Consider the following 15,150-nt stretch of genomic DNA (forward strand, 5'->3'; position numbering starts at 1 on the left):
TGGCCATGCAGACAATTTTGCTGCGCTGCTGAAAACTTTTATTGCTACGCGACAATGGCACCTACACGCAGCGCCTTCTGGAGCCTTATGCTACTTCGGTAATACGATATATATGAGCTGTCCTACTAGACAACGTTAGCACCGATTTATCACCAGTAAAGGCATCATGCGTACCGCATGAATTTTTACCAGGCCGAGGAGATATCTTCGCAGAAAGATGCGCTAACTCTAAATATACATGCTCGCTGAGATTTCGCTTTATTGCGTACGTCTGGAACTTTACGTTTGAGAGAGGAACAATTTAGAATAATAATAATATTTGGGGTTTTACGTGCCAAAACCACTTTCTGATTATGAGGCACGCCGTAGTGGAGGACTCCGGAAATTTTGACCACCTGGGGTTCTTTAACGTGCACCTAAATCTAAGCACACGGGTGTTTTCGCATTTCGCCCCCATCGAAATGCGGCCGCCGTGGCCGGGATTCGATCCCGCGACCTCGTGCTCAGCAGCCCAACACCATAGCCACTGAGCAACCACGGCGGGTGACAACAATTTAGAAACATAAAGCAAGAAGGAAAACGCATCGAACATGCGCGTACTTTTTGTTAGCTATTTTGGAAGCAAAAATGATTGCCGACCATCATTATGATCAGTCACTTTTCCTGCTGTCTGTAGCAATGAAAGGTTAACGGCAATCGGCGTTCATAAATGTTGTGTTCACATTTACTTCAGTGCTTCCCACTTGACAACACGTGGCACCAGATGTACAGAGACTTCGAGGAGGACCCTTACTTGGGAGGCAAGAGCAAGTGTGTCAAAGGCACTGAGACTGGAGATTTTGTCGGCGATTCGGCGGTGGTTATATTTGAATACCCACCTGACACAATCAAGTAAGTCAAAGTTTTTGTATCTTTTTGAATGACACCGTTTAAAGTTATTTCAAGCTCACTCAAAACCTAGCAGCATAGCTATAACTGGTAAAGTATAGGAACATAAGAAGCAAATTGTCTAGGCGCCGCAAAATCAGCAATCCATGCTCTAGCAATAGGCAAGGTGCAACAAACGTCAGAAAAGTAGATATGCCACCTGTGTACACGGTACAGTTAGTTAAAAAACCCTCGTTAGTGGCAAATACTATGCAGGGCAGACAGTTCGTTGCCTACATGGCAGGATCAGAGAACAACAACGTTAAGAATTGATGAGAAGGTTTGGCTAGCTCCAGACTGCAGGCACGTGTAGGTGCCGTCCACTTTTTTGGAGTTGCGCCTTTCTGACAAAATATAAAGTGCCTCTAATTAGACTGATAGTTGAATCAGCGAAAACTGAAAGCCTCGCTTCTAAGAGTGCGAGCATCCCTTTCTATCTCTGACAAAAAAGGAATTATCCTTTTTAAACGGTATTCATCAGCGCGGGGCTTGCCTAAATATACACACACGAGGGGCACTCAAGTGGCTTCTCAGCTATTTCAGGGTCCCTTGTCTCTGTATATATAAGCACGCGCTCTTTCAGATAAATCATTTGTTGAAGTTTGCGCATTTGTAACATCCTACTGTCCTAGTTCTTGCGCTCTGCTCGCCGTATGTCGAACTGACAAGGCCTAACTTCTATCCTTAAAATAACATGCTTAGGAGTGCCAGATCAGGTAAGCCCAAAAAGTCAATCAATAAATAAAATTAAATAAATATACTAAGCGATCTCCAACATGCTCTCGCAAAGTATATCTAGCGGAACTAAAATGTTGTATTGCAGAGTGAGACAGAAGAAATACTAAAACATTTTTTACCCCTCTTCATAAAATGTGCTGTCACTAGCTGTGATGCCATCCTATCCAGTCAGCCACTAAGAACGTAACAACCCTCATACTGCGGCATACAGCCACATTAGCCACAGTGAAAGGGGAGGTGTGACTCAACTTGGTTCCTAATTCAGAATACATGTAATTTTGTTCAGTCATTCGCACAGTGAGTCGTTTCGCCAATACATGTCCTGTCATAGGAGAAAAGGATTTCATATGCCACCGTAGAAGACGCAACCCATACACGTTTTTGCATTAGTCTTCTCGAACGCGAACGTGACTCTTTCTGTCGTAGAGTATAGTAGCGTTTATCGCCACCTATTTCACGTTGGAGAAGACCTTGTGCTTGCAACGCCCAACTAGTTTTTTTTACTGTTCTTGAGGAGGAGGAGGAGAAATAGACAGAAAGACAAGGAGGTCAGCGAGTTCTGAAAATGGCTGGCTACCATATGCTGGGAAAGGGGGTAAGCGGAATAAAAGATAATTTAAAACAGATGATACAAAAAAGAGCAAAAAGGAAATAAAGAAGGAAGAGCAAAAATAAAAGAGAAAAAGGAAAGGAGAAAACGGTAGTGCTTAAAGTCTGTCTAAATGACCAGTCCTACGAAAAAGCGCAACAAAGCTTTCAAAGCCTTCGCTGCTAAGAACGGTCTCAGCCACTGTCCCAGGGCCTTCTCCGACAAAGGGTGCTTGTCAAGACTATCTAGCACTCTTGAAATTTCCTTCCTGGGCCCACTGAAGCAGGGAAACTGACAGGGAAGGTGGGCGATTGTTTCCTCGCAGCTACAGCTATCGCATGTAGGGAAGTTACGCATACTGGCACACTTTCCAGTATTTGAAGAGAAAAATCCAAAATACTGGATAAAATTGAACGAGGACACCACGCCGCTTCTAGTCTCAGCATCACAGAACATAAACGAGATGTGCTCCTGTAACTTCAGCAAGGCAGTGTGAAGGCAAAGCGTAAAGGTGGCGCTTTTCAATAATTTACTGTGTGTGAAGTCAAAAGAAAGCAGTCTTACAAGTGTAGAAACGATATAGTTATCACATGTGTCCACCGTTATATGTTTACCGAAGGTCTAAGAAGTGTTACCTTTTATTTAGTAGCTTATGACTAACGCTGCCATCTTTGTACGCAATAATAAGCCCGTTGCATAGGATGGCGGCCCACGTGAGTTTTAGATATAGAAGTGGCATTAGGCTTGGTTGCTAGGATGTTCAGTGTCATCTCGGATGGAAAGGGCTGCTACAAAAGTAAGATAATCGGGATCCAATAAATTCTGTGATTACACACGTTTGATACTGGAATCGCTCGTGAGCATGAATAAATGAATTGTCTAAAATTTTTTTCTGTTTGGTTTAGGACATAATCGGTTCCGCCCGCTCGATTGGCAACAGAGTAACACCTCTCTTGTTATGTTGCCTGGAAACTTAAGCGCGCATAGTTTACACAAAGACACATGGTACAGGCAAGGACAAGCCTACCTCGTCCTTGTGAGCCTGCAAAATCTCAAAACGAAAAATTGGCCTCCAAAGTTACCGTACTTTACAGCGAAATATATGACCTTACCTTGAAATAAAACAAATCCTTAAATCACCAAGCGTTACTTAGGAAGTTTAGAAATTGTTCCGATATTTGGCCATATTTATTTATATTATCATTTTTTCTATTTTTATTTATTTATGTAGTGCATACTGTACTTCTGAAACCAAGCGGGAGGGACGAGAAATGAACGTAGAGAGCAAACTGCACAAGTTGTACGAGTAGAGAACGGAAATATTTGCGTACAAATAAAAGTGTTGACAAAAAAAAAACTTGAATGGAAATAGTTAAAACGAAAAATTCCACAACTCTTTAAAATCAACCCGATGGGCTGAAAAAACATCGGAACCTCAAAGCATACGTTTAACACCTGTAAATTTATGTAAGGATTTCACTGATATCAGGTGTCATTTCATGTAAGGCGATAAGTATGGTCTGCGTATCTACTTACCTAAGTATGTACTGCCAATGCTGTTATCTTTGATGACGGAAACGTTTTGAGTCAAGTTTTGAGGAAGCTGTTATATCCAAATGCTGGCAAGCCTTATCGAAACCCGAGGGATGTGCTTGCGCCTTAAGGACGTGCAAATGGGACATCAACTGTGTATGGGCAGTGAATGGTTTTGGAAAAGAGACCTATGCAGATGTGGTGGACCCTATATCAAGGTTACAACAGTCATGTCAAGTCAATCACAATCTTCCGTTCTTTTTTTTCTTTACCCATTCACGCGCATTAAGTCTGAATGCATACTTATCATCCCTCCATTGTTAAAAGTAGGTGTATAGCTACATCCGATCTGCAGGCAATATTCGATTGCACAAATATGACAAAACTTCTTTTTGAGTGGTGAAAATAGCGCACTTGTTCACGGCATTTGTAATGGCTTTCCAATTAGATGAGTCGCACACCTTCATTCAATATTTTATTGAGGCCAGAAGGATCAATCTCTGAAGAAATATCTCCAAACAACGCAATATTTTTTCTCAAAATGCTTTCCACAGTTATCGCGAGAAAAATTGTTTTGGTTGCTATCTCAAAAATTGGCGAAATATTACAATGTTTACAGTCTTGCGGGATGCTCCTCGAATATTCTTACTTACGCAAGACGGGATTGAACAAAATTGAAGAGGAAGGATTCTCTTATACCCCTGTCACACTGGAAATTTTGATGTCATTCGAACCTAACGGCATTAGCATCGAATGACATTATTCGGTTCCTACACAGCGATATTTATTGTCATTAGCACCGATCGACAAAATGTATGGACGAATCGAGAAAATGTATGGAGCTCAGACAATTTCAAGAGATCTCACTTGTTGGACTCAGCATAAAGGTACGAGGCCTTCTTATAAAATGGACAAACAAGTGGCTTGGGGAACGACTAACACGGGAATTCTATTTGCTATGGCAACGTGCTCACGAAAATGTATTTCTTTTCTGCAGCAAAACGTATAGAATGCCTCGCACAGCCGTGACGTGTTTTCTATGTTACAGAAATACAACGATCAAGCTAATGTCTTCGCCTGGGTACACTGCAAAAAACGTTCTCAACGTACAGCCCATTGACGGTAAAAAAACTTTTGTTTTGCCATATTGTGAATACTTGGATGAAACACGAGTTGACGTTAAGCTATTCTTTTGAAATAGTTATATACGAAGACGCGCAAGAATTATTCGGCAAATTTTTGCAACTCCTCCGTAACTGCGAACTCAAGTACTGTGATATCAGTCTGGAAAACGCATTATTTCTGACCTACATTCTTGCCTTTTCCGGCCTTGTGAATGAGTGTAAAAATACTACAACTGCCAGAGTCTCTGTGAGGAGAAAAATCCTGGACCCAGTACCAAATAAGCGTGAACGTGCTAAGCGCTTCCGCTTCCCTATTGAAAATATCTTGCCGCTTCGATTCCGAGTAGGGGTGTGGGAAGGGTAAGCGTGGGCCGAAGTTTCATTCTGTTGCTTTAATACTGTCGGTCAAGCTTAAAATAAGGCACTACTACCATCACCAGGCTGGTTCAGCTGCCATGCCTGCGCCTTCTATTCGTGTAGCTGGGCTTACGTGTTGTAGTGCATACTGCGTTGAGCTACTAAGCCCGAGGGCGCGGGATCGAATTCCGGCCGCAGCCGCCTGCTTTCGATGCGGGTGAAATGCAACAAACCCATGTACCGTGCATTAGGCTCAAGTTAAAGAAGCTCAGGTGGTCAAAATAAATCAGGAGTCCCCTACTACGAGTGCGATAAGAAAAAACGGATAAAGAACAACGGTGGCGAGTCACTGCATGTAAGCGTGTCCATCATTTGCGGCACGTGTCCATACTTGTGAAAAAAAAATATCTTAATGATTTGAAAGTTGACCTGTCAAGACCGCTAACTAGGTGCGCTATTCGTATTGCTCCTAACGGCAATGCACGATTTCCGACTGTCATCAGCTAGCAGTGTTGCGGCTGAATTTGCTGGAAACACATGGGGCAGCACAGCGTCACATAAGCCGTGTATCAGCACCGCAGCCCAACTACCAAGTTCACAGGAGCGTGAGATCAAATTATAGTGGCAGCGATTGTGGTGGGTAGCATTTCTGATTTGCTTTCGCTATGACGCGGCTGAAGCTGAGAGTAAGCAGGTGACCTGACGGAAACCACGAAACCTTGATAACGACCATCGTCGGCCCAATAGGAAGGACACATTCACAGAAAAAACAGCGATTTATTAGCGCAGGAAGAATGCATACTATCAAGCACACCGACACACGTAAAATTGCGTCTACAGTGCCACATGGTAGTGGTCATAAGGCAGTGTATAGAAGACAAGGTAGTTTAGGAAGCTGTCTATACACCATCGCTATATCTCCACAACCAGTAAAACGCAAGGCTGCCCTTTTGTCATAAGTCTGCATGACAAATTGGTGGAGGTTCTGGGTTGAACGACGTACTCCATGCACCAGAAATGGACGAGAAATTGACAAGCTTCAGCAGCCGGATCACCAGACCTGCGCTTATAAGCACCCCATTACATCGGGCAAGCCGAAGGCAACGAGGCCTGCCTCCAGAATTGTAACTCCCGGTCGAGCGTACGACAACGACATGAACTCGAACCGCGATGAAATGCCAAACGCAGATCTACGCAACTATTCAGAACCAGTGGACGCTGGTTCTGAACATCCCGGCTTTAATTCGGGCGTCGGTCCCTCGAGTGCTACCTAAGCGTTGATACCCTACAAACGGCTGAATGCGCGCTTCAATCCCGTGTTGAGCTTCGAAATGAGAGCGTTAGGATAGATGTCAAATACATGAAGCGTCTCCTCAAGCGAGTGGATCCTGCGATGCCAGATGAGGAAAAGCTGTGCCACCAAGCTGGAGCCGTAACGATGGAGATAACACATTATCAGCGGTTTGCCTTATTTCACAGTCACATGAACGCAGTATCATGTCCCGACATGCCGACAGCCTACTCGAGCAGCAGCGCCCACTGGCTTCGCCAGTTTGTTCGCTCTGTCATGCGCGAGGAAATTCGAAACTTCTATGAAGCAAGCCAGCCTGAGCTTGGTTCCACTCCCAGTGTCTTCTGCGATGAAGTACAGCAAGCCTTCAGGGCTTGTTTGCCTAGCCATGTGATAATGGCACCTGTGCTCACAGCAATTCAGCGCCTGAAATATGAGTAAGCCGCCTTGCAACATTCCATGCCTACTTTTCGCTCCGAAGTGGCGGTCCATAGCGATGTCCTATCTCGATCTAACCAGCCCACGCTGGTTTAGGCTTCGACAGCCGCGCTGCCTCCACGTCGAATCTCACATCTGGCACACGTCGAATGCAGAACCACTCTGCAACACTGTGGAGAGGCCGGTCACGTCTACCACGAGTATCCATACAGACAACGCGGACTGCACCATTTTTCTGTAAACTAGCCGTCTTCCGTAGTTGGCTGCAAGCCAAAGGACATCGAAGATTATCTCGAGCAGCAGCGTATGCAAGCTTGACGACGTCACTGGCGGTCAGCGTTTACGACATGATCCTCAACAATTTACCCACGTTTCGGAGTGGTGGCTCTGGGGTGCTCGCCAAGCACTTGTCTGGAAAAGTGAGGCGACACTCTGGAGTTAGGTGCTGACATTAGATGTGCGGAATACCTCCTATTGAAGATATAAAACAGGGTTTACACGCAATGAAGACAACGCATGCAAGCTTAAGTGCCGTGACAAGGAATCGCCGGCGTCCTCTTCAGAGCTTGATGACTTGGTCTCGCTTGACATGCGTGTGCCGATGGTCGGCCTTCAGGTGCGCTTTAGTGGATACGCGCGCGGAATATTATGATACAAGCGGGAAGCTGGTGGGGGTAATTAAAATGTTATCATGCCCTGGAAGTGATCGCGCAATCGTACAGCTATCCTTCACATCGCTATACCGTTGGGCTGCCATATGGCCAAAAAAACATTCGTCCGTCGACAATTGAAATCACTTGCCTCATCCTGTGGAAGTGGTCTCCAGCTTATTCTCTGCATGGAGTTTCTTCACAAGTGTGGTCTAAATATATATACTGTGAGCGTATTATGACCTTCTCAACAGAATCTCTTTTAATGAAATATCGGATATGTTTAGCCCCTTCCTCTAAGATTTGCGAAACGTGGCTCCCCAAACATCGAATTATTACTGGTGATGAGGGTTTCACTATTGCACGATAGCCGTTTCCCGTTTCCTCTATAGTACCCGAGGCCCTTCAAGCCCAAGTATCGTAAGTGCTGCACTGTGGAATCGTATAACCATCCAGCACTCCTTTGGCCTCGCCCGACGTTCTTGATAAAAATAAAGTCGGAACACAGCGCTTCTGTTTAGATCACAGGAAGCTAGACAATGCCGCTAGAATTGACGTTTACCTTCCACCACGTGCCGATAACCGCTTACGCAGGCTTCGCCAGTATTTAGGTAGTATTAAATTAGGTATTTCGGTCGCGGAAGCAAATGAATTTGTTGAGTATTCCCATCGATTGATGTAAGTGGCTATTGGCAGATTGTGGTCGATGAGCGAAATCGAGTAATGACTGCGTTTGTAACTCTGGATGACCTCGACACATTCCCTAGTTTTTCCTTTCGCCCTTTGTTCTGCTCCAACCACTTTCCAGTGAATGATGAATAGTGTTCTGGCTGCCTTGAAGTAGCAAATTGGTCTTGTATACCCCGTTTATGCGGTTATCTTCTAGAGTTTCAAAGAACATCTGAAGCGCTTAAGAACGGTTCTTAAAATCGACATCACTGTGAGACCTGAAAAGTGTCCTTTAGGCTATTGAGAAACAGAACAGTTTGCAAGACGTTCTGAGCAATGATGCATTCCAACCCGATCTCGGCAGGATTACTGCCTTCGGCGCCTTCGTTTTTCCATCAGGCAAAACAGCAGTATGAAATTCCTTCGGCTTCTGCGCTTGTTATCGTGGATTCATTGGAAACGTTTCCCAGATAGCCGAGCCCCTCACTCGGCTCACCAGAGCAGACCTACCCTTCGTGAAGACCACAGTGCAAATAAGTGCCTTCAGAGGTCTACGACCACGCTTGCAGCCAACAAGCAGGAAATGGGCAAGTGCCCATTTCGGTGAGGAGGCCAATATTGAGGTGCACACAGAGGCAAGCAACGCTGGATTTCATGCTGCTTTTGTACAGCAACATGGCTGCCTTCAACAGGTCATCGTCTATGCCAGTCTGACTCTCTTACAAGCTAAGTCTAACCATTTTACTTCAGAAGTGTGCTTCGAGGGCGTGTGGGCCATGACAAAATTTCAGCCTCACCAATATGGAGGCCCCATAAAAGCGCTCATGGATCACCACTCACTGGGCTGGCTAGCCCGTCTCTGACATCTGTCGTGACGTCTAGCTCGCTAGACTGTGCGCTTGCAGAAATTTAATATCATGATTGCGTACAACTCTGGTCGCAAGCAAGAAGATGCCGATGCGCTTTCGTGTACACCCGTAGAGCATCCCACGAGATGTTAAGTAATTTTCTCGTTGTCATTACTGATGCTGACTTGATGTCATGGCTGCGACGGGCCTATAAGTTACAGCCACACACTGATCAACTAGAGGGATGAAAATGTAAGTTACTCGCCACATTCATCTCACACTGTCCACCTCCTGTTTCTGGAGAGGCGTGCTTTGCAAGAAAAACGCCCGTGGCAGCGACGAAGACTATCACCTCACCGTGTGCACTGGCCTACGGGACGACAAGCCTACATCGGGGCACTTGGGTTTTTCGAGGACTATTGCCTTTGTGCGCCAACTGGCTACGGCTATTGATTAGAGTTCAACGCTTCTGAAATGCTGTCCTGAATGTCCGCGTCGCAAGCGACCGCCCATGAAGGCTGCCTGGTCACTTAGCGCTGAGCTTCTGAAGGAAGTTTTTGACCTCGTGGGCATGGAGCTTCTCCTGGCCATGGCCGTTTTCAGACCCTTGCCTTTGTCGTTTGCGGGAAACAAATGGATTGTAGCGACAACAGACTACTTGACTGATTTCGCTCGGGCTGCGGGCTTACCTCTTGCTCTTTTAGCGGAGTAGCCTAATTCTTCACGCACCACATCATTCTACGGCAGGACACTCCATCTCAGGTGATCAGAGGTGGAGGAACTGCATTTCCAGCACTCATGATGGAAGACGTTTTCAAGCGGAGGCGTACCAGCCGCTGCAAAACAACCGCCACCATCCGCAAACAAACGGGCTGGCAGAGAGATCAAATAGGACAATTGTATACATGCGTATAATGAACGGGAATGTCCCATACAAAACTTGAGACGAGACTCTTCCGTACATCACACTTGAATGAAACAGCGCAGTGCAGAAAACCGCGGGACATTATTCTACCTGGTCGACGGTCGCAACGTGCAAATCATGCTCGGCTCTATGCTACCATGTGACAAATATAGCAACCTTACTCGAGACGTCGTGCTATATCTCCAGCGCACGGAAGAAGCCCGTCAACTGGCCCGAGAGCTGATCCAAGAGCAGTAACATAAAATACGTCACGTTACAGCCTCCGTCAACGTGACGCAGTATGTCGCAGACGCTGGTGCGTGTCGTGAGATTGCGAGGAAGCGCTGGCGCACGCAGTTCCGGGGGTTGTTGTTTAAAGTAAGGCACGTCAGCAGCAGCGAACCATGCCGCTCGCTAGGCACATGGAACCAGAGCTTCAGCAACACGAACATTTCACCGATACTGTCGAATGCAAGTGTTTCTCAGCTTTCGGGATTCTTTTTAGGGTATTATTGCAAGTTCAAGAACATTTTTATTTAGGGCTAAGTGCGATTTGCGTTCTTGCCTAGTTGTTTGTAGAAGGATAAACTTGCACAATTTTCTGTAAAATAAAGCGGCTTCATTTCTTTCAATAAATTCTACTGTCCCTCATTGACTATTAAGTCGTTTCATTGTCTTCATTCCATCCTCGCGATGTTACTCTCGTCATGCCGTCGTCCTCACGCCATCTAACCCGACCGAGTAATCTGAGTTGTCTAATAGCTTGGGCTAATAGATTTGAACTTGTGGTTGTGATGGCATTGCTGTCTCTTTACCGTCGTCAGTCCAGCTTTGTCCACTCAAACTCATCATGCCGTCGTTGCCATTCAGTCACCGTCACTCCTGCTTCGTGATATGACTCTCGTCACTCTGTTGTCGTCAAACCTTCTACTCTCTCCCAGTGGACGAAATAGCTTGGGCCACTAGCAATATGTTCGTGGTCGTGATGCCGTCGTGGTGAGTGCATCGGTGTCACTCTGTCATTGCCACTAGGCTTTCTTCATGCCGCCATCATCACGCCATCGTCATTATACAGTCGTCGTCACGCTGCCGTGACCATCACTAATATCACCCTCCCATCATTATGCCGCCGTTCTCGCTCTATCCACGTCAATTTTTATTCGTCAGTGTATTCTAATCACACTAGCGTCATTCAATCGCAATTATTGTGCCGTTCTCAGGCCGTCACTTTCAGGGGATATCACGCCGTCATCGTCATACAGGTTTCGTGATACAGTCATTGTCTGCGAAGCAGTCACTGAATGGGACTTTCATCGCTTTAAGTACGATCACCATTTGCAGGTGTAAACTGTTGGAGCTAATATAAGCAGTTTCGTTCGTGTCACCATGGGCTTATCAATATGGGTGCTTAGCAATCCGAATGTTTACGCCATACTTATCACCACGAAACTGTCTTACCAGCAAAATGTCCTGCACTTTGATTAAATTTGAATATTTAGAAACAATATACTTGAGCATTTTTGCATTGGCAACACAACGCACAATTCCGAACGTACCAGTAAATCTATTCCTAAGAAGGTCTTTTTATCAGGGCATGAGCATTCGGTGCAAGTTGAGCTTATTTACGGAAGTGGGATGTGCAGAAGATCATTGCAATGTACCAAATGTTTCAATCTTTTAGTAATCTTAAAACACACCTGTGGACGATAGCACAATTCTACTCCTTCAGCTGGTCTACTCTATGAAGCGGACAACAATTGTGAAATAAAATGAAATAGATAAACGAATTATGTATAATTATTCACTAATTGCGCTTTTACATTGTTACGGGGACGTTGGGAGTATAGGAACACAGTATTTACGATATGTACACAAGCATATTCAGTGTAGTTAAACAGAGCTGACCAACAATAACATGCCGCAGCCAGCGTTTCGCGATCTTCGTCGTTCTTCTGCTTTTATCCTTCCGTAACAGCACCCCGGGTGCTCAAGCGCCGTGTCGCAGCATGGTAAGCGAAGACTCGCAAGCGAACTATGGCTTTAACCGCGAAATGTTCACGATGTCAACAGGTGTCGTACTTAAGAATGGATCAAATTGTAACGGCGAAATCTCGTAATTGACGTCGTTAACTTGACGTAGGACTTCATAAGGCCTTGTATAGTGAGAGAGAAGCTTCTTTGAGAGGCCGAGCCGACGAAATGGTGACCGACGGAGCACCCAAGCACCTGGGGCGAACTTAACATTGCGATGGCACTGGTCATAACGCTCCTTCAGTATATGCTGCGAGGCTAATCAAGGAGATCGGGCAAACATGAGGCACGATGTGAGGCGATCGATGACTTCACGAGCGTACTCAGTTGCAACACGTGGCACAGAAGGGAGCATGGTGTCAAACGGCATCGCGGGGTCACTACCATACTAAAGAAAAATGGTGAATATCCTGCGGTGTCATGTCCGCACGAGTTATTCGTGAATGTCACGTAGGCCAGGGTGTCGCCCAGTCGCGGTGATCGTTGGATACGTACATCGAAAGCATCGTTGCGAGTATTCGGTTGAGATGTTCCGTAAGACCGTTCGTTTGTGGGTGGTAGGTGGTGGAAAGCTTGTGCTCAGGGGCACAAGAACGGAGGAGGTCATGGACAGCTCCAGTCAAGAACGAGCCGCCGTGGTCTGTAAGTGTCGAGGTGCACCCTGCTGGAGAATGGCGTCGCGGAGGAGAAAATCGACGACGCCACTTGCGCAACTAGTCGGCGACGCCTTTGTGATCGCGTAGATTGTGGCGTAATCAGTAGCGACGGCGGTCCACTTACTCCCTCTAGCCGTCGTCGGAAAAGAGCCAAACAGGTCAAAGCCTACGCGAAAGAAAGGTTCAGATGGAACTTCAGTTGGATGGAGTCGTCTGACAGGTGGCAGGTGAGGTTTCTTCCGGCGCTTACACAATCCGTAAGTTGCGACATAACGACGCACAGAGCAGTAAAGAACCGATCAGAAAACTCCAAGGTGCCCCACCGTCAGTGCATCGCGAAATTGTTCGAGAACGACGGATCGCAGATGACGAAGGAGGACAAGGAGCAATTCAGGGCCGTCAGGGTTGATATTGCGGCGATAGACGATGACATCATGCGCAGCACGAACATACGGCATGTACCGTCCGTGCTGCCACTTTGCACTCCGGCGATGATTGATAGTAAGGATTCGTCGCGTAGTTGTTCAACGCGCATGTCGGTCATGTCACTAAAGGCCATCAAGCAGGGCTCCGGATCATGCGCAGCAGGATCAGGAGCATCCATGGGGTGACGATAGATGTAGTCAGCGTCCTTGTGGAGGCGCCCAGACTTGTAATTGAAAATAAATGAGAATTCCTGGAGCCGTCAAGCCCAGCGACCAAGCCTTCACGCCGGGTCCCGGAGGGAAGACAGCCTGCTGAGTACGTGGTCTTCTTTAACGGTCGAAAAATGCGGCCGTACATATATGGCCCGAACTTGGCCACCGCCCAAACTAAAGCCAAGCGCTCCCAGTCGGTGATGGAGTAATGTCACTCGGCAGGTGATAGCAGGTGGCTGGCGTAAGCTATCACGCACTCGGATCCATTCTGCTGTTGGGCGAAAACAGCGCGGATGCCATGGCGGCTTGCGTCAGTGTGGACTTGATCGGTGCACCTGGATCAAAGTGGGCAAGTATGGGACGGGTGTTCAGAAACTCGCTGAGGTCGGTGATCGCGTAAGCCTGCTGCGGACCTCGTGTGAATGGCGTGTACTTTTTTAGAAGGTCTGTCAAAGGCCGAGCAACGTCGGCGAAGTTTTTCATGAAACGGCGAAAGTACGAACACAGGCCGACGAAGCAATGCACATCCGAAGCAGAACGTGGCACAGGGAAGCTTAGAACGGCGGAAACAGTTTTCGGATCTTGTTGTACACAGGATGCGTCAACGACGTGTCCCAACACGGTATGCTTTTCGAAAGACCGCAGTAACCGTGACCAGCGTGTGCGGAGCAGCAACGTTCTGGTTCAAACGCACGTCGGTCATGGGGCGAAGCACATATTCGCCGTCAGAAACCTGTGGCTGGGCGGTCAAAGGGACGTAACTGCCTCGATGACAGACTCACATCGTGAAGCGAGCACAAGGGCGGTGGGGTGGTGCCCGCAACATCGGCTAGTTGAGGCAGTTTTAACTGAAGAATGCCGGTTTCGCAGGCGATGAGAGCCGAATGATTGGATAAAAAGTCCAATCCAAGGATAACGTCGTGAGGGCAGTTGCCGATCACAGCAAAGAGAACAGAAGTAGGATTAGCGGCTATACTTAAATGCGCAGTGCACATTCTGAGAACAACCAGCACGCCGCCATCGGCCACACGAAGTAGTCGGGCAGCTACTCGGGTGAGGACCTTCTTTAAACATCTACGGAGGCTAGTACTCGTCACAGACGCGTGAGGTCCAATGTCGACGAGTTCTTGGACAGGTACTCCGACTATTTTAACACCAATTACGCTTCTCTTTGCGGGCACAGATGGAGGGCTTTCTGCAGTAGTAGGCAATGCAGCATCGCCTCCGAGGGTTGCATTTCTTAGTTTTTCGAAAGGGTTCGGCCAAAAGCAACGGGGAACGAAAGGCGTCGCGACTGCGGTGAACGGGAAGATGGGCGACGTGTTTTCGGTGAAAGAGATTGGTGTCAGCGCGGCGATGGTGAGTGACTGTATCACGTGGTCCTAGCAGAGTTGTCAGCGCTGTTAGATTCGGCTGGGGGAGATATTTTCGGGCATTTCCATCAAAATCACTCAGGTTAGTCGGCATGCAAGGTGTTGAGGGCCACGAGTTGCGACAGTATCGGCACATATGACCAATGCGGCGACAGGTGAAATATATTGCCTGATCATCTGCAGTTGTCCACTCATTCGGGTTGCGTTGATGCGGAGATAATCGTCGGGGTGGAGCGAAAATAGTAGGAAGGCGTTCGTTGGCTCTGGGGTTGGTGACAACACAGACTGATTGTAAACCGACGTTTTCAAGCTCCTGGCAAGCGATGGCTTCTACGAGGCGAACTGAAAAAGGGACATCATCAGGGATACACGAAGAGAAAGATG

The 15,150-nt window shown here is 47.0% G+C and overlaps 1 protein-coding gene across 5 annotated transcripts in view; it reads left to right on the plus strand.

The window, feature by feature from the left end:
• Positions 1-15,150, plus strand: part of LOC139054793 (uncharacterized) — a 134,260-nt gene that overhangs the window by 112,970 nt on the left and 6,140 nt on the right. For 4 of the 5 annotated variants that reach the window (XM_070532412.1, XM_070532411.1, XM_070532414.1 and 1 more), the window contains 2 exons: positions 734-891; positions 4,836-4,909. In XM_070532412.1, coding sequence (XP_070388513.1) covers positions 734-891; positions 4,836-4,909 — 232 coding nt within the window. Of the gene's footprint in view, positions 1-733; positions 892-4,835; positions 4,910-15,150 lie in introns of those variants that run through there. The other variant, XR_011511509.1, reaches the window with a different exon arrangement.

The sequence above is a fragment of the Dermacentor albipictus genome, chromosome 1 (genome assembly GCF_038994185.2).
Source record: "Dermacentor albipictus isolate Rhodes 1998 colony chromosome 1, USDA_Dalb.pri_finalv2, whole genome shotgun sequence".
Taxonomy (NCBI): Eukaryota; Metazoa; Arthropoda; class Arachnida; order Ixodida; family Ixodidae; genus Dermacentor; species Dermacentor albipictus.